This window comes from Populus alba, chromosome 4 (assembly GCF_005239225.2).
Source record: "Populus alba chromosome 4, ASM523922v2, whole genome shotgun sequence".
Classification (NCBI taxonomy): Eukaryota; Viridiplantae; Streptophyta; class Magnoliopsida; order Malpighiales; family Salicaceae; genus Populus; species Populus alba.
This window is the reverse complement of record NC_133287.1, coordinates 9,328,913-9,355,758: the sequence shown is the minus strand read 5'-3', so window position 1 is coordinate 9,355,758 and position 26,846 is coordinate 9,328,913. Positions and strand designations below refer to the sequence as shown.

The following is a 26,846-nucleotide window of genomic DNA, read 5'->3' as shown; positions in this document are numbered from 1 at the left end:
TAAAAGGCAAAGAGCTTTTTCTTAGCAGATGAGAATTTAAACTTCCTAGCCAATGATAGCACTCCCCCGTCATCTTTTTGAGTCATCTATCATTCGAACTGGTAAGTCAAAACCTTATATATTGAGTGCCTTTTGATTTCTAAAAAACCTGTATATATCCTCACTCCAAATCAATTCCTAGATGTTCTATTCCCACTTTATATAAAAAAAAAAAAAAAAAACTAGCATATGCAACAGGAAAAGCAATACCGATGATGCGAACCTCGTGATCACGTGGTCACGCAACCCACAATCAAGATTGAGATCTGATCCCGAAAAGCCGAAAGAGGGTCTGATAAGAGTGTGACACAATGGAAACCTGCCCCAAGACACCAACACTATTGGAATGAGTAGAATGACGCCACGAAGCCAGTTAATCTTCGATAAGTCAGATTCAGTTCGTTCAAGAACTGAAGAATGCAAGAATCACTCTCACACGTTAAAACTGAAAAATTCAGAATAATATTCATCAAAGCTGCTGAAATTTTAGCCTACATGAGTTTAAATAGTTCTTGAAAAGTTAACCCTAATGGACCCCTTATGTGGACTTATATGAGGTCCACTCAAAACTGGAAAGCCCATAACCTGATCCAAACAAGCCTTGGATCCTAGCTCAAAACAAAGTTTTAATTAAGCCCAAAAATTAAAGAAAATAATAAAAAAACTAATCTGTCATTAAATACCACCAGCCCTTCTTTCCTTGTGTAGCTAGGATGAATAACGAATCCTTATAAGAAAAGGATTCTGAAACATTAATGAATCACAGCCACACTTGTAGATTATATTGTAGCTCATTAAAGATCCTTGTGGAACTAGAAAATTCCCAAAACCAGCTGCCACATCCTTGTAGGAAAAAAATCCTAACCAAATAGGAAGTCCACAAGTCAAATGGAAGTAAATAATAAAATCCGTACAGCCTCCGTTGACCAGTATTGCGGTTCGCTCCTGAACTCAAATTGACTTGAATTTTTAACCCAAGAGAGTACAACATGTCTGGAGAGTCCATATAAAATATTAGCCCGATCCAACGGTCAAATTGAGGATTATGACTGTTGTCGTGAACCTGGACTGCTGCGCTTTTTACGCCAAAATCCGAATCTGACCTTACTTGGGTCGTATCACAGGGCTGAATCGTATCATTCCCTCCCTCTTCAAGAAGATTCGACCTCGAATCTTGAATACGATTAATAGTGACTGCAGTAGCCTCTTGTTTAAGCCTTCAGAATCCCCTTCTTGCTAACACCTTTCTCCAAAAACACTGTATAGAAGTAGTGACTGACAAGAATTTCAAATAAGCACGCCGTACTAACCACTTGTGTACATACTTTTCAATGATAACCACAACGACTCTCCTTCGTCTTTCATCCTTTTGGCGTTGTACCTCTTTTTCCCATGAAGCTTCAAGATCATAGAATAATCTTCTACACTTATCAACTTCTCGTTCTAAAACCCTCAAACCATGGCTTAGTATTTCGCATCATTGATCTACAATCCTCCTCTGTTCCCTCTCCCTTAGTGAATACATGACACAGATAGGGAAAAAAGAAAACAAGAAGATGACGAAAAGAATAGAGTTTATAATAGGAAGAACACTGATTTAGATTCGAGATTACAAATCTGACTTTTGTTTGGACCAGAACTTATTGGAAAAAAACAAACAAATGTGAAAAGTGATGAAAATGACTCAAACAATAGCCAAATATCAAAATATGATGATAGCATAGTGGCAGGAACAAAATAAACAGAAACGAAACAAGTTTTGAAAGATAACACCAAACAGACCCGTTACGACAAAACAAGACCCAGTTCAGGAACCTAAAGAAACCAATATCCAAATGACCTCGAATTTAATATGTAGTATTAAAATACTATGAAATCACCAAAAATCAATTTATAGGTCGTTATCTTATTTCTAGGTACCCAAACTCCTTGTATGATCAGTTTATGGCAGAATTGATCCTCCAATTAAAACCTCTAGAAGCCGGTATCAAAATATGCCCAAATTTAATATATGGTGCGATCTCATCCCCAATACACATAATATGAAGTTTCAATAGATTCTAAGGTTTTTTGCTTATGGTTAACTAATAGTAGTGTTTCTGCGGCAGAAGTGAACCTCGAATTAAAACCTCAAGAAAAAAATATCAGAATAAGCCCAAAATTTACATATGATGCAATATCACCCCCAATAGACTGAATATGAAGTTTAAATAGATTCTGAGGTGGTTTTCTTATGGTTCACTAAGAGTAGGGTTTCTGCGGCAGAATTGAATCTCGAATTAAAACCTCAAGCAAATAATATCAGAATAAGCTCAAATTTGATATATGATGCTATCCCACCCCGAATAGACTGAATATGAAGTTTAAATTGATTCTAAGGTGGTTTGCTTATGGTTCACCAAGATTTGTGTTTTTGCGGCTAAAATTGAATGATACTTCAAATTTCAACTAATCACTCTTTTCTCTATTTCTTTTTAATAAACTGATATGGTTAGAGACAGTAACCAAATGAAATATAAAATTTTTTTTCTTCTTTTATTTATTTTTTTTTTGCTTAGATGACGCAGACTCGAAGAACAATAAGATGGACGCAAACACTGAATAACTTAAGGGAACACTAAAGAGGAAAAAAAATGAAAATAACATAAAGATATGACCTTGTTTTGAAGCCTAGCTCTGATACCAACTGATGCAAACCTCGTGATCACGTGGTCATGCAACCCACAATCAAGATTGAGATCTGATCCCGAAAAGCCGAAAGAGGTCTGATAAGAGTGTGACACAATGGAAACCTGCCCTAAGACACCAACACTATTGGAATGAGTAGAATGACGCCATGAAGCCAGTTAATCTTCGATAAGTCAGATTCAGTTTGTTCAAGAACTGAAGAATGCAAGAATCACTCTCACACGTTAAAACTGAAAAATTCAGAATAATATTCATCAAAGCTGCTGAAATTTTAGCCTACATGAGTTTAAATAGTTCTTGAAAAGTTAACCCTAATGGACCCCTTATGTGGACTTATATGAGGTCCACTCAAAACTGGAAAGCCCATAACCTGATCCAAACAAGCCTTGGATTCTAGCTCAAAACAAAGTTTTAATTAAGCCCAAACATTAAAGAAAATAATAAAAAAAAACTAATCTGTCATTAAATACCACCAGCCCTTCTTTCCTTGTGTAGCTAGGATGAATAACGAATCCTTATAAGAAAAGGATTCTGAAACATTAATGAATCACCGCCACACGTGTAGATTATATTACAGCTTATTAAAGATCATTGTGGAACTAGGAAATTCCTAAAACCAGCTGTCACATCCTTATAGGAAAAGAATCCTAACCAAATAAGAAGTCTACAAGTCAAAATGGAAGTAAATAACAAAATCCGTACAGCCTCCGTTGACCAGTATTGCGGTTTCCTCCCGAACTCAGATTGACTTGATGTTTTAACCCAAGAGAGTACAACATGTCTGGAGAGTCCATATAAAATATTAGCCTGATCCAACGGTCGGATTGAGGATTATGATTGTTGCCGTAAACCTGGACTGCTGCGCTTTTTACGCCAAAATCCAAATCTGACCTTACTTGGGTCGTATCACAGGGCTGAACCGTATCAGAGCTTTAAGGTAACTTGTGGAGGACCCTCGACATATTTCCTTAAAAGAGAGACATGAAAAATAAGGTAGATCCTTATACATGCTGATAATTGTAGTTGGTAAGCAACATTGCTGATCTTCTTCTCGATCTAATAAGGGTTGTAGAACTTGCTAGCAAGTTTCTGATGAACTCGTTGAAGACGGTTTGTTAGTGATAAGGATATAGCTTTAGGAGGACCATATCACCTATTTAAAACTCTACAACTTGCCTCTTGTTGTCTGTTGTTTGTTTCATTCTATTAGTTGCCATGTCTAAATTCTTCTTCAAGTGCTGGGGCAATTCATCTTGATGTAAAAGGCTTCGATCTACTTCATTAACCTGAGATAACCTAGTAAAATAAAAGAAAATAGAAGGAGGAAACCGACCATATAAGGCTTGAAAAGGTGTCATCCTCGTTGAATTGTGGTAGGTGATGTTATACTAAAATTCTACCCAAGGTAAGTAACTATACCATTTTTGTGGCCATTAATGGATAAAATAGCTAAGGTACTGTTTAACGTATTGATTCACAACTTCAGTTTGTTCGTTGATTTGCGGGTGGTAGGCGGAGCTCAATTTCAACTTGGTTCTTAATATAGTAAAGAATTCTTACTAGAATTTGTTTATAAAGATGGGGTTGTAGTCATTAATGATTAATTTTAGCATGCCATGGAGTTTGATGACGTGCTTTACAAATTGTTCAGCTTCAATCTTTGTAGAAAAAAGATGAGATAATGCAACAAAATGAGCATACTTACTAAGTCTATCTACGACCACCAAAAAACAAATTTTTCCATAGGAGGATGGAAGGCCTTCAATGAAATCCAAATTGATATCATTCGAAACTTGACAAGGAATGAGCAATGGCTAAAGTAATCCCGTTGGGGCAAGAGTTTCAATTTTGATTCTTTGGTAAAATTCACATTGCGTAATATAATCTTAGACAAATCGATATATAGATGGCTAATAAAATTATTGATCCAACCTTTTGAATGTTCTTAATACGTCAGAATTTAATGTCATTTTATTGTCCTGAAATTCATGTAACAACTTGTTACGGATAGCTTGTGGAACAATTACTCTCTTTTTATAGAAATAAAGACCATTTTACATTGAGTATGGACTAGTGGTATCTGTAGTTTATTGGTAGCTCACTTATTACATATATAGATCATCTTTTGCTACCATTCTCATATCATCCCAAAGAGTAACTTGTGGAACAAACAAATGACTAAGAGTTGTCAGGGCGGTGGGAGAGGGCATCAACTACTAAATTTTCACGTTCTAACTTGTATAGAATTTCATAGTCCTAGCGTAAAAGCTTTGCTACCCATTTTTGTTGTTTAGGAGTGGCCACATGTTGCTCTATGAAATATTTAAGACTCTTGTGATTAGTTTGAATGAAGGATTTTCTACTCAAAAGATAGGGATGCCATGTCCAATTTGCTTTTACAACCATAAGCATTTCCTTGACATAGATAGACCATGCTCATTTACTAATTCCCAAAGAGTGACTCATGAATGTAATTGGTCGGCCCTACTAACTAAGAACGGTGTTGATTCCATCATTTAAGGCATCAATTTAAACAATGAATTAGTCATTAAAATTGGGCATGGCTAAAGTCGGGGTAGTTGTCATGGCTCGCTTGAGCAGTTTAAATGCACCATTTGTTTTGTCAGTCTATTGAAAGCTTTCTTTTTAGGAGATTGGTAAGAGGACGAGCCAAAAGTCCATAATTCTAAACAAATTTCTAGTAATAACCTATCAATCTTAAAAATCCACACAATTCATTAATATTAGCAGGATATGGCCAAGCTATCATAACCTCAATCTTTTTATTGTCTACCTTTACCCCTTGGTGTGTCGTAATATGGCTCAAATACTCCAGTTCTCGTTTTCCAAAATCATATTTGCTTGCTTTAATGAAAAATTGATGTTGTCTTAGGATATCTAATGTGGTTCTAACATATTCCATATGTCATTTCTAGGTAGGCCTATAATAAAGAATATCATAAAAAGATACTAGTATAATCGTGTGAAGATGATGATGGAATATGGAATTCATAATGGCTTGGAAGGTGGAAAGGGCATTATATAAACCAAAAGGCATAACTAGATACTCAAAATGGCCATTATGATTTTTAAAAGGTAGTTTTTGGAATATCAAGAGCATGTACTTGTATTTGATATCCAACTCATAAGTCTAGTTTGGTAAAATAGGTTACCCATACAACTCATCTAGCATATTATCTATGGTAGGGATGAGAAACCAGTATTTAATGGTGGATGAATTTAGTGCTTGATAGTCTGCACAAAATCACTAAATGCCATCTTTCTTTTTCACCAACAAAAGAAGAGATGAGAATGGACTAGTACTGGGTCGAATAACTCCTAAGTTAAGGATTTCTTAGACATGTTTTTCATTCTTTGCTTTTTAAAAATATGATTATCTATAGGGTCGCACATTGATATGTTAAGTACTTTGTTTAAAGGGAATATGATGGTTAATATCTCTTAAAGGTGGTAGTGTGGTTGGTTACTTGAACACATCTATATAGTCCTTCAAAATCTGTTGTATTTTAGGATTGGTATCTACCCCTATGGACTTCTCGGCAGCTTGTAGATAGATGGCAAACAACATTTGGTCTTAGCGCATTTTTTTCCACTATTAACGCTAATGATGTTGCTTAAATAGGTTGTTTAATTCCTTATAATCTTTATGCTTGCTTGTCCTAGTGGAAATCAATGGTTAATTGTTTCCAATTGCAGACTACAAAGCCTAGGATCTTTAATTGTTTAATGTCTAACACCATATCAAATCCTACTAAGGGTAGAGAATAGAGGGTGAGTGAAAAAGTAATGTCTTGTAAATTCACTTGTACCTCATCAAAGCAACCCTAACAAAATAGTCGCTCCTTATTTGTTATGCGGATAACAAACGATTTTGTTGGTACCATTAAAAGTCGAAGTAATTTGGCTATTTTCTCACTCAAAATTTTTTGAGTGGATCCGCTGTCAATTAACATCATCATGTTTTAAGACTTAATGGTAGCTAGTACTTATATGGTTCATGGGGATGTCCAGCCAATTAGTGCATGTATTAAGATTTCTAGTTTGGTTTGATCTTTTAAAGTATCTGTCATCTGCAACTCTTCGCCCTTCATCTCGTATTCTTTGGTTTGGCACAATTAAGAAGGAGTAGTTGAGGTCCTTGGCACTTGTGTCCTGGGGTGAATCTGTCGTTGCAGTTGAAACAGAGCCTTCGTGCTCTCTGTTTCTACATTTCATCCCAACTCAATCTCTTAAGTGTTGCTATTTGAGGTAGAACAATTCACTTGAGTGATGGCGGTAGGTACATAGCTCAACAACGAAGGTTGTGTGAACCTCTTTGTTTTGACGATCTGTCCACCCCTCATTCGTTCTAGGTTGATGGTTTCTTTCAATGTTTTGGGCTTGAACATTTAAATTTCATCGGTGATCTCAAATTTCAATCCTCCCATGAAAGTGCCAACGAGAGCCTTCTATATCCAATCGTGAACTTGATTGCCTAGCCTTTCAAACTCTTTTTGGTAATCACAAAGGGATCCAACCTGATGAACTCTAGATAACGCTTCATCAAAATCTTCACAATCTGTCAGTCCAAAACGAGCCAACAATTCCTTTCCAAAGAACTTCCAGGTCACCAAACGGCCTTCCTCTTGGTAGGTTCGACGCATCCATTGCCACCAATGATTAACTTCCCCTTCAAGGTGGAAAGATTCTAGAGATACCTTATAATTATCGGTTGTGCCTTGAAATTCAAAGAATTAAGCTACTCTGCTAAGTCATTCAATCGGATCTTCTCTAAAGTTTTTTGGAAATGCTAACTTCGCCATATTGGAAGAGAAAATCTATTTATTGCCATCGTTCTCCTCCCTATGCGAATGGAAAGATCCATCTCATCCATGGTTGTTGTTGCTAGAGACTTTTTCTAATTGAAAGAAAAGCTTATACTAGCTTATTGATGGTTTCCTCTAAATGGCGCAACTTATTAGTTACGCCTAACTTCAATCACTGCATTCCATCTTGAATTCCAATAAGTCCAGCCTTCAAAGCCTCATTCATGTTTTTGTTGGATGTCATTGTAATCGTGCTTTGATACCAATGATAAGTCCCAATCAAGCAACATAACACAATTTTGATAAATACTTACTTTCTTTAGGTGAAAGCTAAACCACAAGTATTTGTAAGAAAAATATTATTCTTTATTCATTGCTAATATTCCAATAAATATAGTTAAGCTTAACAAATCAACTTTAACTCAGTAAACTAATTAGCCTTATTTCAAGAAAATAAATTGTAACAACTTTGAATAAGCAGAAGTGCAAAACAATAGCAGAGTATAAAATAAAATAAAAGGATTAAACTTGGTCTAACTCAAACTAAAAACTTGGGATTCTTTTTAGGGGTTCGTTCAAATCTTCTTAGCCTATCAAACTTCGACAATTCAATGGAGACAAAATTTCACTAGGCATATGTTATAGTTTGGAATTTTTTTTTTTTTTTTATATAGAGGAGATGTTTGAATTTAAAATCTCTTAAGCCTGTTTAGAACCAAATCACATGTGAAATTAAATTCAATTCCACATGTGATTCGAATTTAATCAATCACCTATTATAATTTTTTATGTCTAGAATAAAATATTAAATCATATAATTGAATTTAATTACACTTTTTGGAATACATGTGAAAATAAATTAAATTAAATTATTAATCTTAACTATTTTTCCTTTAAATCATTAGGAGCCCGAAGACATATTTAATTATTTGGTGTTTAAAATTGCACAAGTTCACAATTAAAATAAAGATACTTACAGTTCTAAAAACTAGAAAAACAATGTGTTTTATTATAAATGTTGACCGACAATATATATATGAAATAATGTTGGTAAATGTAGTCCTTTTTGAGGCCTAGCCAAGATTTTTCATCGTAGCATTCCTCAAAACAATCCAAATTCTAATTCAGCAATACAACACTTGCTCAACTCTATTATCAAACTACAAAAACCTTCAAAAAATTAAAATGTGCATCTCAGTAATTCACATTCTTATATTTATTCCATCCCAATTTGATGGGTATCCAAGATATAAAGCATAACTTTTCTTCACTTCTATGATGCATTTCCACTAGTTGATTGAGAACAAATGTAAGATTCTAACCACAAGCATAAAACTAATGCTAGAACACCCTTATCATGAAATGAAAAAAAATAATATACCTTCTTCATTTATAAAAACATTTATTGGTTGTTTAGAATCAATTCTCTATTATAATTGAATTCAATTATAGTGTTTAATTTAAATTCAATTGATAAATAAATTAATTCATATATTTGAAAGAGATAAAATTCTATTTTTTTTATATCACTCTTATCACATTCATCTTATTTCTTAAAAGATCTCTCTCTCAAAAAAAAAAAAAACTATAAATATTTTGAAAAATATAGTTTTAATATAACATTTCTATGTAAATTAGAAGAGTTAATATCCAATTTATTTTTATAGTATTTTTTAAAATTAAATTTTATTCAATTTTTGATACTTAAAATAATTACAAACATATATTTAAATTAAATTTAATTTAGAGATTATAATTTATTTTTTTTTATTATTAACATGAGTGTCCGGGCTTACTTGCATGCATTTTAACTAATCTTACGACTCTAAAAATTAACAATTATATAAGTTTCTAGTGTTTCTAAGATTTATAAAACTCGAATTAATAATTTTTAAAATATAAATTTAAAATTTAACTAGTTAAATTACAGAGGGGTCAGATTACATGGTTTTAACCTAAGAAATCTCACCGATAAATCCGTCATTTGGGCGAGGGCATAAGATCCATATACAAATTGAAAACTGGGTCCAACGCGGCCCACAATGATGCCCTCCTCCTTTCATTTCTCCTCAGCTCTTCAAATTCCACAAGCATAAATTAATTTGGTTTTTCCTTCACAGTAATTGATTTTTGAGTTTTATAGTGATGGAAAGGGAACCAGCAAAGCTACTGATACTATACGCTACTCAAACCGGAAACGCTTTGGATGCGGCGGAGCGTATTGGCCGCGAAGCCGAGCGACGAGGCTGCGCCGCCTCTGTTCGCTCTATCGACGATTTTGATGCTGTAAGTTTCTTTCTTTCTTTTTTGAAAAAAGGAATTTTTCTTGATCGCAGAGAAAATACGAGAAAGTTTGAGAAAGTTTGAATTTTTTGTTTCCTAGAAAGTTTGAAACTATGCTTGAAAAATAATGGAAAGTTTCCAGTCAGTCTCTGATTTTGTGTTTGTTTGTAGGAAAGTGAAAGGAAATTTCTTATGCGTTTTTGAAATGGTAGCACGACTTTACTCTGAATTTCAGATTTTTTATATAGAGAAAATGAAGGAAAGTGAAAGAAAGTATAATTGGATTTTTTTTAGTAATTTAGTAATTGGATTTTTTTTTTTTGTCTTAAAGGAGTTCTTCTAGTTTGCCTAATTTGCTTACCAGAATTTTAATTTTTACTGTTTCAGAGTTCTTTACCTCATGAGGACACTGTAATTTTTGTTGTTTCCACCACAGGTCAAGGAGATACACCAGATTCCATGAAGGTTGATTGAAATTTTCTTTAGAATTTTCTTTATCTGTTTGGTAAAGAGGCTTGAAGGTCTCTGTTCCTAATTCTTGTTTCAATATGTCTCTGTAGTCGTTTTGGAAGTATCTTCTGCAGAGAAATATTGCTAAGAATTGGCTGGAAGGAGTTCACTATGCTGTTTTCGGATTGGGTGATTCTGGCTACCAGAAATATAATGTAATTACTTGTAACTTTTGTTTAATATGTGATAAGTAATGTTATTTTCTCTATAAAAGAATGATGTGCATCTTCTGTTTAGATATAGTAATGTCTTTTGTGCAGTATGATTTCATTGATTCTGTTAGGCACTTGAGTCTTTATCATGTCATGAAGGCTAGAAGATTTGATTTTTGAATGATTGAAAGATTACTGATAACTGTTCTAGTTCTACAAGTACATCTTTTTTAAGGTTCCTCTACTATGTTTCTATCTGGGGGAATGTGTAACAGTTCACAACATCTGTAAATCAGGGGCTGTATGCATGTGGTTAGGATGAATGTTGAAAATATACATTCCAACTAAAGTAGTTCTTATATTTAATATAGGCTGCATAATGCTTGTAGTCACAGTGGAGCAAGGTAATCTTCCAGAATGTTGAATGCACATTCTGTGTGGTCGTTTACTTTTCTTTCAATTCACACCTTTTTGACCCCCCACCTCAACTAGGGATCTAAAATAGTGTATGTTGAGAAACATAGTTCAAATGGCATTGCTTTGTGAATTATATTTAAAGACCCCTTCTTTTATAGATGAATCTGGCGGTTCATTTCGTTGACATTTTTTAATTTATGAAAAAGTGACAGCAATTTCTGAGAGTTACATTCATTATTTCACTCTTTTCCTTGTTTACTCAAAGTCAACTTGGATATTGAGTTTATCTGTCATTGTTTTCACTATATCTTGACTTTTTTGAAATATGTTGAAGTCCTTTAGGACTTATATCATCCAGTAATGATTTATCTGTTAAATTCTGAAGGGTCAATTACTAAGAAAAGTGTCTGTGTGTCTGTGTATTCCATTGCAACATAAATTGTGAAAGATAAGAACTTTGATTTCTAATGAATGGCTCACTTTGAGGTTCCTATTTTCTAATACCTTCCAGCCTTTGTTATTGTTAGGACGTGTCTCTAATCAGATAACCCATCATTTGCTCAAATTACTAGGATTGTACTCTATAATCACATGGCAGTATCATTCTTGTATTCCTCCATTCAATAACCCATGAGGAAACAAGTTTCTTTTTTCCTGTAATTTTTTTTTATAACGGATCTGTATTGCATGCTATGGCTGCAGTTTGTGGCTAAGAAGCTTGACAGAAGAATTTCAGATCTTGGGGCAACAGCTGTTGTTGAAAGAGGTTTAGGAGATGATCAGCATCCTTCAGGGTATGATTACATTACAATAGAAAAGGATTTAGGCTTTGTTAGCACAATGAACACTTTATTCTTCCTGATTGTTTAGATGTTACAAGATTAATGGATACAAACTAGCATCACCTACAACTACAATTTCTCCTGTTTTCATCCTTTTTGTGAACAAAGCATTTGTTTTTTTCCTAAATAAAGCATGATGTTGAATTGAGATGAAATTAAGATATCTAATATGTGGGGTTTCGTTTTTAGGTATGAAGGTGCTTTGGATCCTTGGATGTCATCCATGTGGAACATGCTGTATCAGATTAACCCTAAATTCTTCCCAAATGGTCCAGATTTTGTGATATCAGATACAAAACTCATCAATCAACCTAAATTTCAAATAACATATCATGAAATTGACAAGGTGGACTTACAATCATCTTCTGCTCCAGGTAATTCAGTTGTTTGGCTATGCATTTTCTTTTTAGCTATAACAATTACCAATTGTGTTTGTTTAATGCTTCTACATTTTGGATATGGTTTCTTGTTATATATTCTTGTGATTGAATGTCATTCCATTGCAAGGGCCAAGGCATGCTCTGAATGCATTATTCTCTTTAGTGAGGGTTTATGCACATTTCTGTGTGATGAGTTGGAAAATATCTGGTAGAGATTCTGTGAATGTAGAAAAGGAAAAAAAAAAACATGTTTTGGTTAATATATGTGTGAGTTTGCTGGTTTTTCAGCCTAGTGATTGCAGGGTACAACCATTTTTTATTCAAGAATAAAACCATTTTTTCTGTGTCAATAAATATGGCTGTTGCAGGGTTTGAGGTTGGGATACTTATTTTGTGTGATGCGTGTCTACCACCTTGCTAGTGCAATGGCTATTGGCATTACTGCCTTAACCATTTGTTTTATTTATAGTTGACCATTCTCATTCATGTCATGTAGGAGTTGGAAATCGAGTTTGTACATGTTAGAAACCTTGGCTGGAATATGTGATGACTGATGTAATATAACTGAACCCCAGATAGCCAATGTTCTGTCCATACAAACATCAAAGATAAATATTCCTAAACATGCATTTTATTCCCTTTATCAATGAAAATGAAATGATTGTATTTGCTAATCAAATTGTGCAGTTTTACACTCTCTTCTGCCTACCCAGTTTAACTTGGAAATTGGAAAATTAATTTGCAGAATTAGGTTTTTTCACTTACGATTTTATGCCTTGTGATCATATCAGGTCTTGATCATGTGCAGATGCAAACTGGTAGAGCTCGCTCCATGTCTCCTGGAAAAGTTTCTCATATCAAGAATATTCCTGACTGCTTTCTTAAGATGGTAAGCTTAAATGCTTGTCATCATAACCTGAAACACCAAATCATCTGGCTCTTAACGCCAACCAATTTATAATAAAATTGTGATGCTCCTCCTATCCGATACTTGAAGCTCCAATTTCTATACAGAAAGTCATGTAGCTATCATGCATGAGAACTTGTGTAACTGTTGGGAGCTTCTTGCTATTAGCAGGGGCTGCTGGTCAACATTTTATTTAGCCTCTGTTGATGGCAGAATCCGTGTACATTTTGTAGTTCAAAAGCTGAAAGCTTTAGTATTCTCATCCTCTACATCGTCTGTTTCTGGACACTTGTATCTGTAGTGTTCTTTCTCTAATTGATTTAATTAGCCATATGAAAATTTGACCTGTTACCTTCTCATCCTATTGAGAAGGTTATTTTGAAAAGATAAGCAGTATAAAATAGAACTATTCTCCTCTCTTTCTCTTGAGCAATTGCCTGGTCAATCTTTGTATCATCTTTGCATCTTCTGTATTTCTCGGTTCATTTATCCTTACTTGTGTAGATCAAGAATCAACCATTGTGTAGAGCTGGCTGTGGAAAAGATGTGCGCCATTTTGAATTTGAGTTTGTTTCAACTGTAAGTTCTCTGTTTTGTTCTGATTGAGCACACATGATTTTGTATGCCAAAGCACCTCAATTATAATTTGATATCAAATGAGTTCAATTTGGTGTCTTTTATGTGTGTTCTACCCTCTGCACAGATAATTGAATATGGAGTTGGTGATGTCCTGGAAGTTCTTCCTGGTCAAGATCCTGCTGCAGTGGATGCTTTCATTCAGTGTTGTAATTTGAATCCTGAATCTCTCATCACTGTAAGTCATTCCCTTGTTGGCAGAGACTTCCTTTATTTGTTGCTCTTGGATCAAGGACTTCACTGAGGATCTTTGCTCAGTTGTTGAAATAGATGCAGTCCTTGTGAAAGTGATTTTATTATATTATGTTTATTCCATGAAATAAAAAAATTGTAGTTTGTAGGGTTAGTAGCCTGCATTCTTAATGCATCTTGGTAGTAGAATATCATATAACAGGAAGCAAGCCACTAGTGAACAGTTTGAAATCGAGTCATATCCCTGGCTCACTGGATTGGAGAGGTGCTTCATCAATGGCCTACCTTCAGCACATTGCTTTATCCAGCAATGTAGACATATTCTCATCTCTCACAGTCACATACTCAACTGGAAATTTGTGTTTGGTGTTTATCATGTATTGAAAACTTAAACAATGTGAGAAATAACTATCATCAGTTGTAACATCATAAACAGTACCTACTTTTCATTTAATGTTCATTACATCATTTTCCAGCCTATATTGATTTTTTAATATAATATTCTTGGTGCACCTTTAGATTGATAAATCAGTAGTTCAAAATAGAATAGTCCTTAACCTTTATGGCACGTTTGAGCTGAACACTTGCAAGCTGAAATCTTTTTTTCATTCTGTTTGTTATCAACCACTTCATTACTTATCATATTTCCCCTGACTTGCTTATGGGGGAAGCACAAGTCATACTTTGCTCCTTAGATATAGCTGTCACACTCTTTATCCTAAATAATGGGCAATGCATTTTGTTTCAGGTGCATCCTATAGGGATGGAGAGTCGTCATTGTGACACTGAAGGCAATGACTACAAAGTCCCTATAAAATTGAAAACTTTCGTGGAATTGACCATGGATATTGCATCAGCTTCCCCTAGACGCTATTTCTTTGAGGCAAGGATGCTGTATGTTTTTTGTTCTTCTATCTTCAAGCAAACAAAAGATGCTATCTTATGTAACATGCTGTTTTTACTTGCTCCTCCAATCCTTCTCTATATTCCATTTCCTCTTTTTCTCCTGCACATCACATTTGAGCCAGAGAAAAAATTATCTCGGAAAATGAATTAAACAGGAAGAGGCTGTTTAGGATTGCACTTTTGGTTCTTTCTTTAGAAAATGGAAGAAAAGATGTCTTTTGGAAAATGATATTGGTAAATTCAAAATTGGTGCCCAACTATTATTGTACTTTTCTTGCACATGTAATTTTGAATTACTCTACTTTTCTTACATGAATAATTAAAACTGTCTTAAATTGACATTTCATAACAGTAATGATAAGGAGAAATAGATTCGGTGGCAGCACCTTTTTCATATGTTTCAACACAAAGTAGTTCATCCCCATTCAATAGCTGCATTATTTTCAAAACTTTCTCGTGGAATAACCTATGTCTAGCTGTGGTATAGAGAAGTTTGATCTATTAAAATATTTCTTTGTTTTTTTTATCCTATTCTATTGAATTAGAAGCAATTTACCATAGATGTTGATAAGATTGGGAGTTTTAGTTGCTCAGCTTCACTATGCTCTGGTCTTTGCCAACTTGTATATTAAAGTGAGGCAATATACAATTTCTGGTTTTCCAACTAGCATTGTCGGTTTCCCCTAATCAATGGTTCCAATGGAAATTAAGGTTGAAGCCTTGTAATTGAAATTTTCTCCTTTCAACTGAAATTAAGAAAGTAATGTATTTTTGCTAATCGAATCTTATATTCATGCTCCTTGCTAGCTCAGTTTTGATTGTTGTGGTGTTGCCTCAAGCCTGTGCTATTCTGTTGTCTTATACTGACAATCCTTTTCTCATTCAGGTTATGAGTTATTTTGCAACAGCCGAACATGAAAAGGAGAGACTTCAATATTTTGCCTCTCCTGAAGGAAGAGATGATCTTTACCAGTACAACCAAAAGGAACGAAGAAATGTTCTAGAGGTGAATTATTGCACATAATTGATGGTGCATTGTGCATTATTTGATGAGCATCTTTTGTTGACATTCATTTCTTCACAATGTTGGTATATGTTATCAGTTTATTTTGCTGAAATAAAACCTCACACCCTTAAATTAAGTTTCTCTTTTAGATCTTACTGTGATGTGCTTCTATTGAATGTAATACTACTCCAGGAATATACTTGAAGTCAACAAAACCAAATAATTTTCTACAGTGTGTGTGTGGGCTTTTGTGTGAAGATAACAACTGTAGTATGTAAATTAAGCTATGCAGATAGGACATACTGCTTTTTGTTAACTGGTCAATTACTAGGTTAACGGTAATAGGAACTTTGACCTTTTACAATGCTAGGTTTGTCCTCTCACAAAGGATATAGGAGAAACTCCAGCATTTTAAATAGTTTATCAGAGTTGAGCTGCTCCACTGTATCTTTTTCATGTTAGGATAGTTTAGTGGCTCCTTGCAAGGACCTGATTGTGTCTTTTCAATATAGGTACTGGAAGATTTCCCTTCTGTGCAAATGCCATTTGAGTGGCTGGTGCAGTTGGTTCCTCCATTGAAAACAAGGGCTTTCTCCATTTCTTCTTCCCCTTCAGCTCACCCCAATCAAGTGCACTTGACTGTGAATGTAGTTTCATGGACAACTCCTTTTAAGAGGAAGCGAACGGGTCTCTGCTCTACGTGGCTAGCTGGACTTGATCCACAAGATGGTATGGGTATACTAAAATGCAACTGAAACCTTCCAATTGAGCGATCCAGGTCACCTTTTATATGATAACATTTATTTGAATGAGCAGGTGTATATATCCCAGCATGGTTTCGCAAAGGCTCCCTTCCTCCTCCACCACCATCAATTCCCCTTGTACTCATTGGGCCTGGTACAGGCTGTGCTCCTTTTCGTGGATTTGTAGAGGAAAGAGCCATACAAGACATGTCCGGCTCAGCTGCTCCTATTATGTTGTTCTTTGGTTGTCGAAATCAGGAGAATGACTTCTTGTACAAGGATTTTTGGTTGTCTCATGCACAAAACGGTGGACCACTATCTGTAGCAAGGGGTGGAGGGTTTTATGTAGCCTTCTCAAGAGATCAACCACAAAAAGTTTATGTGCAGCATAAGATGCGGGAACAGAGCCAGAGGGTTTGGAATTTCTTAGTGGAGGGAGCTTCAATATATGTCGCTGGTTCATCAACCAAAATGCCTTCAGATGTAATGTCAGCCTTGGAGGAAATTATATCCAAAGAGGCTGGAGTTTCGAGGGAAACTGCTGTTTTGCAGCTTAGGAGATTGGAAAAGGATGGTAGATACCATGTCGAAGCATGGTCTTGACCCCTGCTGGGTTCTTGCATCATGGGACAATTCCCCACTGCAAGGAACTAAACTAGCTTCTAGTTTGTAGTGAGAGTACTGGGACACTTCAAATTGATGGTAAGAGGATATTTGTCCAAGACACAGCATTTGTAAGGGTAATTTTTATCCATGGGGACTTAAACCTGCCCCAATTACTATATCCATCGAACAATGGGATTTGAAATTGTTTTTATCTGGATTTTTAATTTCTACTCAGTTTTGAATATTGCATAATACAGTTGAGTCGTCAGCTCCAACTTTGGAAGTCAAAACTTGCAGAATTTCAGGGCCAAATAGATTACAGGTCAGTTTACAACCAAGTAGCAGCAAATTAATGCTCTATATTCTCCCCCTGTATTCCATTTCCATTTCTATGACAGGCAACGAAGGTGCTTCCTTTTGAATCTGAACTTGGTTTATAAGAGCATCCAGGGTGAGTTCTTTGTTTTTGAATGCTTTCAAGTATTGTTTCAATTTAAAATGAGGTTGGCCAACATGGTGTGACAATGTTCCAAGCAACTTACCTCCACCAATGTCTTTTCTGAAAGAAGGTTGGGCATAAATCGCAGTCACACCCAATGAACTATAGAGTTAAAAAGCTGATGAGTCTATCTTTATTTTTATTTTGAAAAAAAAAATTATTAGACAATCATGTCTTTATACCTGAATTTCGGCCACTATTATAATAACTAAAAAATTAAGATAAAATATTTTTTTGTCTTAAAAACCCATTCAATCCAAAAACACCTTAACAATACTAATAGAAATTCTAGAAACTGATTTACCAATATAATAAACCTAAAAACTGGTCTAATCACAAAATCAAATCAAGTAAAGTTTTTCTTTCTTGACTTTAATATATATTTTAAAGGTAATATTAAAGTTCTAAACAATCATTTTAATACTTCTCTTTAATAATTGGAATTGGTGTAAATGGACGATTTTTTCTTTTCATATCGGAATCTAACAACTTTTTCTCACTTCTTATAAATCAAGGACTGAAAATTAAGGATAATGAAGTTTATGAATATTTTAAAAACTAAAAGAACTAACTACCTATTTATTAAAGAAAAGAGAAACCATCTATTTTTCTTATTTTTTTTTACTTTGATCCTATGTTTTTTTATTTCACTCTATCTTAAAAAAGAAGAAGCAACTAAGTGAGCTAAAACAATTACAGTTGATTAAAAATAAAAGTTGAGAATCAAAATAAGATTTTTTAAAAAGTACACTTCTTCAATCTATAATGACTCGTGAAAAGAATAAAGAGTAAAAAATGCACATTAAAATTATCTCATGGCTTAGTTTTCTTTCTTTATAATATAATTGTTTTATCAACCTCCTAGTCGGAGAAATTGGAAGGTTGCAACCCACAACATACTGAAATATTTTCCTCCATATTTCCTGCAAAAACTTGAACCAACAACAGCAGACGTGACAAGCAAAGTTATAGTAATAAAACTCATCTTGTAAACTAATTAACTTAGGAACATTCAACGAATCAAAGCAAATGGGTTCAGGAATTGGGATTAAGAAACTTCTGCCATCAATTTCCTTAGTTTTCAACTAATTAATTAAATCAAGCTGATTAGCTGGCTATGCATGTGATTAATTGGTCTGATTTTCTGCTTATTTGTATCAGGATTTCGTTTTTCAACTGTAGTCAAGACCCTTTAGGTTTTTTATTTATATAAGGTGTTTGAGAGTGTGGTAATAATTATTTTTTAAAATATTTTTTATTTAAAAATATATCAAAATAATATATATATTTTAATTCTTTTGAAATAAACTTAGTTGAAGTAAAAAGAACCTGATTATGCTTATTTAACATTTGACAAACTATTTTATGTATTCTATTTTCCAAGTAAATATTTTTTTTATTTAATTTTTTTGAAAATAAAATACGTGGAAAAAAATCCCAAAATTCAAAAGAGTGAAAGGTATTGGTGGATTTAAGGGAGAGGGTATCCTTTAGCTAGTAGTTTTGACCCAACCAAGATTCGAGTTCGAATTAACCCGACCCGACCCTCTATCCATTAGTTTCCTTCGGTCACAATTCCTGAAACAGAGAAACAAGCGAAGATACTTCTTCAAAGTGGCTTCTTGGTTCACAGAATCTCTCTCGTCTCAAAGAACACAAGGACAGGTAGAAAGATGTTGGCATCCATGGCCACACAACCCAAAATCCAAACCCACTTACAACCTTCAACATTTCCTTCACAGAGCCTCCTGTGTAAACCCCTTAAAACCCCTATATTCTCTATCAAACCAAAACCTTCTTGTTTTCACTTAAAATCCCTTTCCACTCTCAAAACCCCGGCAAGACTCAAACTTCCTGCTCCAAAAGCTCAACAAACACTCCCTGAAGAAGAAAAAGAAAAAGAAACATCCACTGAGAAAGAGGTTATTTTGCACACACATACCTTCCCTTTGAATGCCCTTTTTTTAAATTTATTTTCTTTATGTATGATTTAGCAACTGGGAACTTGTTTTATCTTACTTATTTGTTTATGCCATTGTTTTCTTGTTCTTGATTGAATAGTGAACTCAATTGGGTTTTATGGAATTGATTTGATGCAATGTGTTAAACGGGTTTTCTTTATTTTCCCTTTAATCTTTTTTTATAGTGAGAAGATAGGGCAAAACATTAGTGAAAGAATTGATTTGTTAAAGGAATTTTTTTTTCTTTTTAATATTGTAGAAGCTTGGAGTAGTGGTGAAGCCAATAGAGAAACCAAGAGTAGTATTGAAGTTCATTTGGATGCAGAAGGTAATTGGAATTGCACTAAACCAAGTGATACCAGGCCATGGCACAATCCCTTTGAGTCCCTACTACTTTTGGCCCAAGGAAGATGCTTGGGAGCAGCTTAGACTATTGTTAGAAGGCAAGCCATGGATATCGCGGAAGCAACTGCATGCTCTTCTCAATCAGGCTACTGATATCATTGAATTGTGGCAGGATACAGGCTCCAATCAATAGTAATTTACTTACAAACACAGAGAAGTTTTAAAATTTAGGCTTAATGTGGTATAGTTTGGTTCACGGTAAAATATTACATTAGATTTATTTGGATTGTTTGGACTGTCTTTGTTAAAATTAATGAAACGCGGGGGGTTGCTTAATCTTTCTGTAATTTGTATATCGTGCCCCAGAATACAATTTACTGGAGTGTGATGTGATATGATTTCTTTGTTTGCCATTCTTAATCAACAAGTTCGAGTTGCATATTGCTGGGGTTTTTTTCATTACCTTTGTTTTTGTAATTTTAATCATATTCGGGAAATCGTATCTTGAAGACTGAAAACAGATTAATTGGGAATGTCAATGATTGGAATCCTCTCGAAGCTGTTTAAATCACTGTTCAATACAGTAAAAAGTATGAATTTGAAAACCTGAAAACTTGTTAATTGTTAGATGGTACAGGTGCCTGATGCAGCATCCAAAATGTTAATAATGCTGGAACACTAGTGTCTATCGAAGCCAATTGACTGCATCCTGTTAGTCACAATGGTAGAAAGTTAACACGCATATTGCCTGAATTTCAGTGACAGGCAACAAAAATCCTTTGAATCTGAACTTCGAATATGTTATGAACTTCCAGTTAAGCCTGCATTTTCATGGTCTTCTGCATCTGATAGATAGTTGATGAGTTATGTCTGTCTTTTAGATTATGCAAACACCCAAAATAAAGTCGTCCTTTCAGAGACGAAGCCCATTTATGGCGTGATTTAAACCGAGTTTGAAAATCAAGGCCTACCAATTGAGTTGGGCACGATGTGCTTGCATTCTATTCACAAACTACTAAATCCCACCTGCCCTCTAATTTGAATACATGCCTGAAGCGTTTCTACTAAAATATGCCTTGAGAAAATCTTTGTTTAGTGAAAAATATAACTAACTTTTGTCCATCTATTTATTGCAGTACAAAATTCTGAAATTCTGCTATGAAAGGCATGAGAAGTTTAAAGTTCATTTGAGAGTCTGAATCTCTGAATATTAAACCTTAAGTTAACAAAAAGGCCATTTTGACGTACCATATTTTCTCATCTTCAATATTGGGAGTTAGAGAGACCTGTGCACGGACATAAAAGTCCTGTGAAGCAGAGGAAAGAATATTTTTCTTATCTATTATTTCATATTCAATGTGCAAACCGCCAATTATTTATGAAACAAAATATGAAGAAATAAAATTATGAAATCCTATACATATGGCTTAGCATAAACTGAACGGAACCAAGGAAACAAAATTTTGGTGCTTTTCACTTATTCTTTTAAGGCCCCCTTGCTCTTCTGGTCCTCACTGATAAACGCTTCCTGTCTATGTTTGAACGTGTACTTAAATTCTCATCAGAAGTTGTGGAGTGTGCGGTTTTGTACTCATAGTTTCCTTTTCTGGGATTTATCATGGCATCGGCATGAGGTTTGAGTGGAATCCTCTTCGGAGATTGGTATGGAAGCTTATCTTCATCCTCACAAGAGACATCTTCGTCATGAACTGCATTATACTCTCTGATGTGTTGGTTTTCATCTGCAAGTAAATTAGTATTTCTGCACAAGTCCAAGTCATGGTGCTTTGGTGATGGAATGGTCACTTGTTCCCTCTCAGCCTTCTTGTCAACCAAATATGAAACCATCTCGTTACCTACTGGCTTATTGTGGGAGAGTGAATCTGAAAGTTGATATCTCTCATTCCACATGTTCCCGTCGGAATCTGAACTTGAATTAGATGGTGTCCTATTAAATCCAGGTTTTGTTTTGCTCTCTTCAAACTCAAGATGCACTCTTCCGTTTCCTTTCATGTTTTCATCTTCTGATTCAGAACTGATATTGTCAATCGTGTATATTTCGTTAAATACCAAACTATCATTTGATAGCTTGTTCTCCTCTGAAGCTTCATATCTGCCTTGAAGTTCAGGTATCAGTGGCCCATCAGAATCATACAGAGTCCCTTGTCCATGACGATCATCCCATTCAATGTCCTGAGAATCATATCTTGAGAGTTCAACAGCTGCTCTTGCAGCTTGCTTGTTCTCCTCCGAAGCTTCATATCTGCCTTGAAGTTCAGGTGTCAATGACCCATCAGAATCATACAGAGTCCCTTGTCCATGACTAGAATCACCATGATCATCCCGTTCAATGTCCTGAGAATCATATCTTGAGAGTTCAACTGCTGCTCTTGCAGCTTGCTTGTTCTCCTCTGAAGCTTCATATCTGCCTTCAAGTTCAGGTGTCAATGACCCCTCAGAATCATACAGAGTCCCTTGTCCATGACTAGAACCACCATGATCATCCCGTTCAATGTCCTGAGAATCATATCTTGAGAGTTCAACAGCAGCTCTTGCAGCTTGTGCTGCATAAGCTGCTGATTCAAAAGCCTCTAGAGCTGCAGCAGCTACATCTTTGTACTTCTTCCTTCCTTTCAGTGATTCAGACAGCTCGTCCTCAGGCAAAACGTGTGTTCTGGCTTGGGACTCAGTAACATCTAACTTGGCTGATTTAAAATCCTCTACATGCTGCTCCTGCTGCTTCGGCTGGCTGACATCCATTTTTTCCTGAAACCATAAGTGATTTTTAAGCCTCAAACTCTACATTGCTTACGGAATTGTTCTCATTTTGTAATGTACAAGTTTCGTACCTGTGCAACCACTGGAGCATCTTCCTCCAAATGCAGAACGATACCATTATCAGATGCGATGTCCTTTAGCAGTTTCTTTCTGCTTTCCAAGCTTGCTTGTCTTGCAGAAAACTTTAGTATAATCTAAAAAAAAAAAGAATTAAAAAAAAAAGTGAGAAGAAATTTGCAACAATTTAATCTACAAATACTCAGCTCTTTACCTTGGGATTCACTCCACAGTTGCTGCGCAATTCGACAGCACAAGCAGCGATTTCTTTTCCAAATCTTGATACAAAAACCCCACGAATCTCTTGCAACTCTGGAAATTCACCACATCTTGAAGATGCAAAGATCAAGCTCGATACTGCCTCCTTGAGCTCATCAGGACACTCTCTGTGTAAACAAAAACAAATATGATTTAATAACAGAACAAAGGAAACAACTTTTCCAAACACTATATCACCACCACAGACACAATTAAAAGTAAATGATCAACTTAATAAATCAAAATTCAAGAAACTAACCTGTTTGTTTGAAGTAGAACAACTCTATCATTCAGGAAATGTAAGTAATCCTCCATCATAACAAAAGCACCCACCATATTCTGATCCTTGATGACATGCTCAACCTGTCGACCAAACCCCATCATACATCAAATATAGAAAGATGGAAAGATCAAGGAAGCAAAATGGAAAAGGGAATATCATGAATTACTCTAAGGAGAGCTCGTTCTTGGTGTCCAAGGTTAAGGAGCTGTATTACATCAGACTTTGCGTGGGATAACCTGACCTCTGCCTTGTTCTTGAGGATAGCAATCCTAGATACTGCTAGTTTAGATAGAGAACTGAATTTAGAGGTCCTTAATTTCCTTCCAAAAAGAGCATCCAGTTTCTTCCCCATGTTTTGCAGTCTATAATATTTATTTGCTGCTGGTCTCAAACACCACAAAAGGCCTGAAGAAGCAAAACCCTAGCTATTCAGGGAAGTTCAAGTACCTCAAGCAAACCACTATAAACATGAAGGCTACTTAATATAGATTGTGAGTGCTTCGACCTTCGTTCTGTCTGTCTGTGATGATTCTTTTATCACAGTCAACTTCTAAGTTTACCATGTATCCTCTAATAATATACTACGTGTCTCCTTTATGATTGGAAGTAATTACTTAGACCAATAACTGTAAGGTGATTGTAGCTTTTCTCTAATTAGAGTTCGGTGCAGCAGCTTTGAACTGGACAAACAATTTTTAGCTTGGTGGCTGCGGCTTCTTTTTGTCTAGAAGAAGAAGAAATAACAAGTCTTGACGCTATATTTTAAACAAAGACATTTTATTTATTTATTTTCAAGAGGTAACCTATTTCTTCTTCGTTGGCTATGCATGACCTATGAGAGCGTACGGGTGAAAAAAGGGCAAAGAAAAGTACAAATACGAAACCCCCATTTGATATACTTTTGGATTTTTGTTGAATTTGAGGTCTTCAAAGAAATTGGCACACTTTAAGCTATAGTATTTTAAATAAATTGATTGTGATAGCTGTGGAATTATCATAATAAAGTTTCAGTAGTATGGGTGCCTACTTGTTAATTATATATTTTATAAAAAAATAAAATAAAATAAATTTCCGTTGAATAAATAATAAAGACTTGTTCTAGAATCTTCCTAGCTTTTTTAGCATAAATAAATAATAGTAAATAAACTCTTGCCAGCCCTTTCCAATCGTCATGCAAAGCGAGCGTAATCCAGAACCATATGGTGTAAACTAGCATTTAGGGTGTTGAATTTTGGACGCAGTCATAAGATTGTGCGCGTACGTACCTCTTGTGTTTGTGTTAATTTGTCATCTTACACTCAATGTTTTAATTTTTGTTGACTGACATCGAGATTGTCAAAATATTGGTCAATTTGCATCTATTAATTGTGAAGGGACTAAACATAAAGATTGAATTAAATATTTGTTTTTTGACAATTTCCACCTTTCTTTGTTGTACCATTCACCGGTGACTCGTTCTTTAACTCAATGGTCATTTCTTAAAAAAACAATTAACTCATTTCCTATTTTCCTATTTAAATTGGTTTTTTTTTTTTGTCTAAATCCAAACCCAGTATTCAAAAAACCATTACACCCTAATTAATCTAGTCGAGTCACATCGACCTTTTAAGTGATAAAACTCTCCCAACAATAACATTTTCCTTACACAAGTCTCGAACTCAAGATCTTTTTCAACATAAACAAATATAGAACCACTTAAACCAGCTACCTTCGGTAAGAAAGCGGGATTGTTGAGTGAGGAAAATTGACCAGCTTTTTCCAATTTTGGTGTCAATCTACCAAGTATAAAACACAGGGAGCAAGATGGACAATAGCCACAAATAGAGGGGGCAAAGGACTGATTTTGAAAACGTGCAAGTACTCGAGGATTGAAAATGTCATATCACTTGTTAATTGTTATCTTGTAACTCAAGCATTGAAAAAGCGAGACATGCAGGACTGTTTTGCTGGGATGGACCGCGCGATACAGAATTTTTCATACATCAGAGCCTAAAAATCATAGTCTGGTGGTCCCCTGCCTGCTATTTTAGACTACCTAATATATATATCGTATTAAATTTGAATTGAATCTTCTGCAATGAAATTATTAAGTTTGAGGATGAACATCACAAACTACAATGATTTGTGAAAGCAACATTTAATTGAAATGGTCACCAACCTTCCAAATAAAACAGATTGTAATGAATAAAATAATTAAAGATAGTTTCTCAAATGGGTTTAAGTCACACCACTCCAGGTTGTAAAATAACACTTCACCACTTTTGGAATCCATTGAGAGATAAGAAAATTTAGTAATTATTTTTCATGAATTTAACTTGTTGAAGTGCAATCTAAAAGTAGACAGGAATAAGCTTGGAGTATCCCTCTGAAAAGCTACCGACAAGTCGAGCGTGTTTGTCTACACGATAATGATTATGCTTTAAAAAAACCCACAGAAAATACATGTTTGGTTAAAGTAGTAATCAGTGTTTTTAAAACATGGGATCCATTAAAAAAAAAAAAAAAAACATAGTTAGAGGAGAAGCAAGATGCACCATCTTTGTTAAGTAAATAACAATGCAGTAATTTTATTCACTTGCATTGTTCATATAAACAGTAAAAAATCTAATTTGTTTTAAAATGTGTTTTATTAAAAAAAAACTAGTGTTTAACATTATTCAATAACACTATATAAATGAGAAGAAGATCGCATGATGGCGTAGTATTTACAGAATTTGATCGTAATCTTAATTTTATTTCTAATGATATTTTACCTGATTTTGTTATATGCTCAAAAAACCATAAAAACTATAGTCCTTGTCGGATCAATTTCGTACATGATGAAATTATAGATAGTTTAATGAAACAATAAAATTTTTATATATAAAATATTATTTAATTCATGATATAATAACAGTAGTTAAATTTACAATATTTAAATTAAAAACCATCAATATTAATATATATTACCATACACATTAAATTACTTTTTATTCAACCTCAATATCAACTACAGTTTTAACCAAACATATATAAATATCAAATCAACCTCAACCAAAAATATTTTTTATAAAATAATTTTTTTCAAACCACAACCACAAAAATTACCACAATATCAAATACATATTTTTGTTTGGAACAAACCTCCAAACATGGAAAACCCAAATAAAATAATAATAATAATAATAATAATAATAATAATGTAATAGACGCTTAGACAAACTTGAATATAACTTTAAATTAAGTTAGATTTAACCAATTTAACCACAAGATGCAACCGGTTCCATATCTATAACATGAGCTGAAAACTCTTAGCAAGAAACTCTTGCATGAACCAAATTTATCAATGGCGGGATAGTGAAGACAAAATAAATATATTTATAGGTTTAGAATGATTTTTTATCATTTCAAAATAGAAAATATAGGAAGATTGTTCATAACTATCTTTATTGTATTTATTTTTTATATTTCAGAACATTAACTAAATGTTATTTTAACATTGAAACGATGCATGCACTCAGACTCTTATTATGAGAACCAAGGGAAATCAAGA

The 26,846-nt window shown here is 34.4% G+C and overlaps 2 protein-coding genes and 1 non-coding gene across 7 annotated transcripts; 2 read left to right on the top strand and 1 right to left on the bottom strand.

Moving 5' to 3' along the window:
* The first annotated feature begins 9,510 nt into the window (after positions 1–9,510).
* Positions 9,511–17,422, top strand: LOC118055990 (NADPH-dependent diflavin oxidoreductase 1). Of its 5 annotated transcripts, XM_035068048.2 has the most exons (13): positions 9,511–9,839; positions 10,008–10,044; positions 10,224–10,301; positions 10,397–10,501; positions 11,618–11,709; positions 11,947–12,131; positions 12,929–13,026; positions 13,549–13,623; positions 13,748–13,858; positions 14,621–14,755; positions 15,665–15,784; positions 16,297–16,513; positions 16,601–17,422. In XM_035068048.2, the coding sequence occupies exons 1-13, from the start codon at positions 9,760–9,762 to the stop codon at positions 17,128–17,130; spliced, it is 1,863 nt and encodes a 620-aa protein (XP_034923939.1). In that variant the 5' UTR covers positions 9,511–9,759; the 3' UTR covers positions 17,131–17,422. The 5 variants fall into 5 exon arrangements, with proteins under 5 accessions (XP_034923939.1, XP_034923938.1, XP_034923940.1 ...); XM_035068047.2 differs by lacking the exon at positions 10,008–10,044 and having other exon boundaries at positions 9,512–9,839; XM_035068049.2 differs by lacking the exon at positions 10,008–10,044 and having other exon boundaries at positions 9,701–9,839; positions 10,273–10,301.
* Positions 17,423–18,959: 1,537 nt separating this feature from the next.
* LOC118055988 (uncharacterized) lies at positions 18,960–20,388 on the top strand. The gene is made up of 2 exons (XR_012169521.1): positions 18,960–19,554; positions 19,853–20,388. It is a non-coding gene; the product is annotated as an uncharacterized protein (transcript).
* Positions 20,389–21,251: 863 nt separating this feature from the next.
* LOC118055987 (uncharacterized) lies at positions 21,252–23,992 on the bottom strand. Its single transcript, XM_073408421.1, has 5 exons — positions 23,481–23,992; positions 23,291–23,394; positions 22,988–23,159; positions 22,788–22,910; positions 21,252–22,704 (listed from the first exon to the last, which is right to left on the bottom strand). Exons 1-5 carry the CDS (start codon positions 23,664–23,666, stop codon positions 21,424–21,426), a joined length of 1,866 nt encoding a protein of 621 aa, XP_073264522.1. The 5' UTR covers positions 23,667–23,992; the 3' UTR covers positions 21,252–21,423.
* Positions 23,993–26,846: the final 2,854 nt, after the last annotated feature.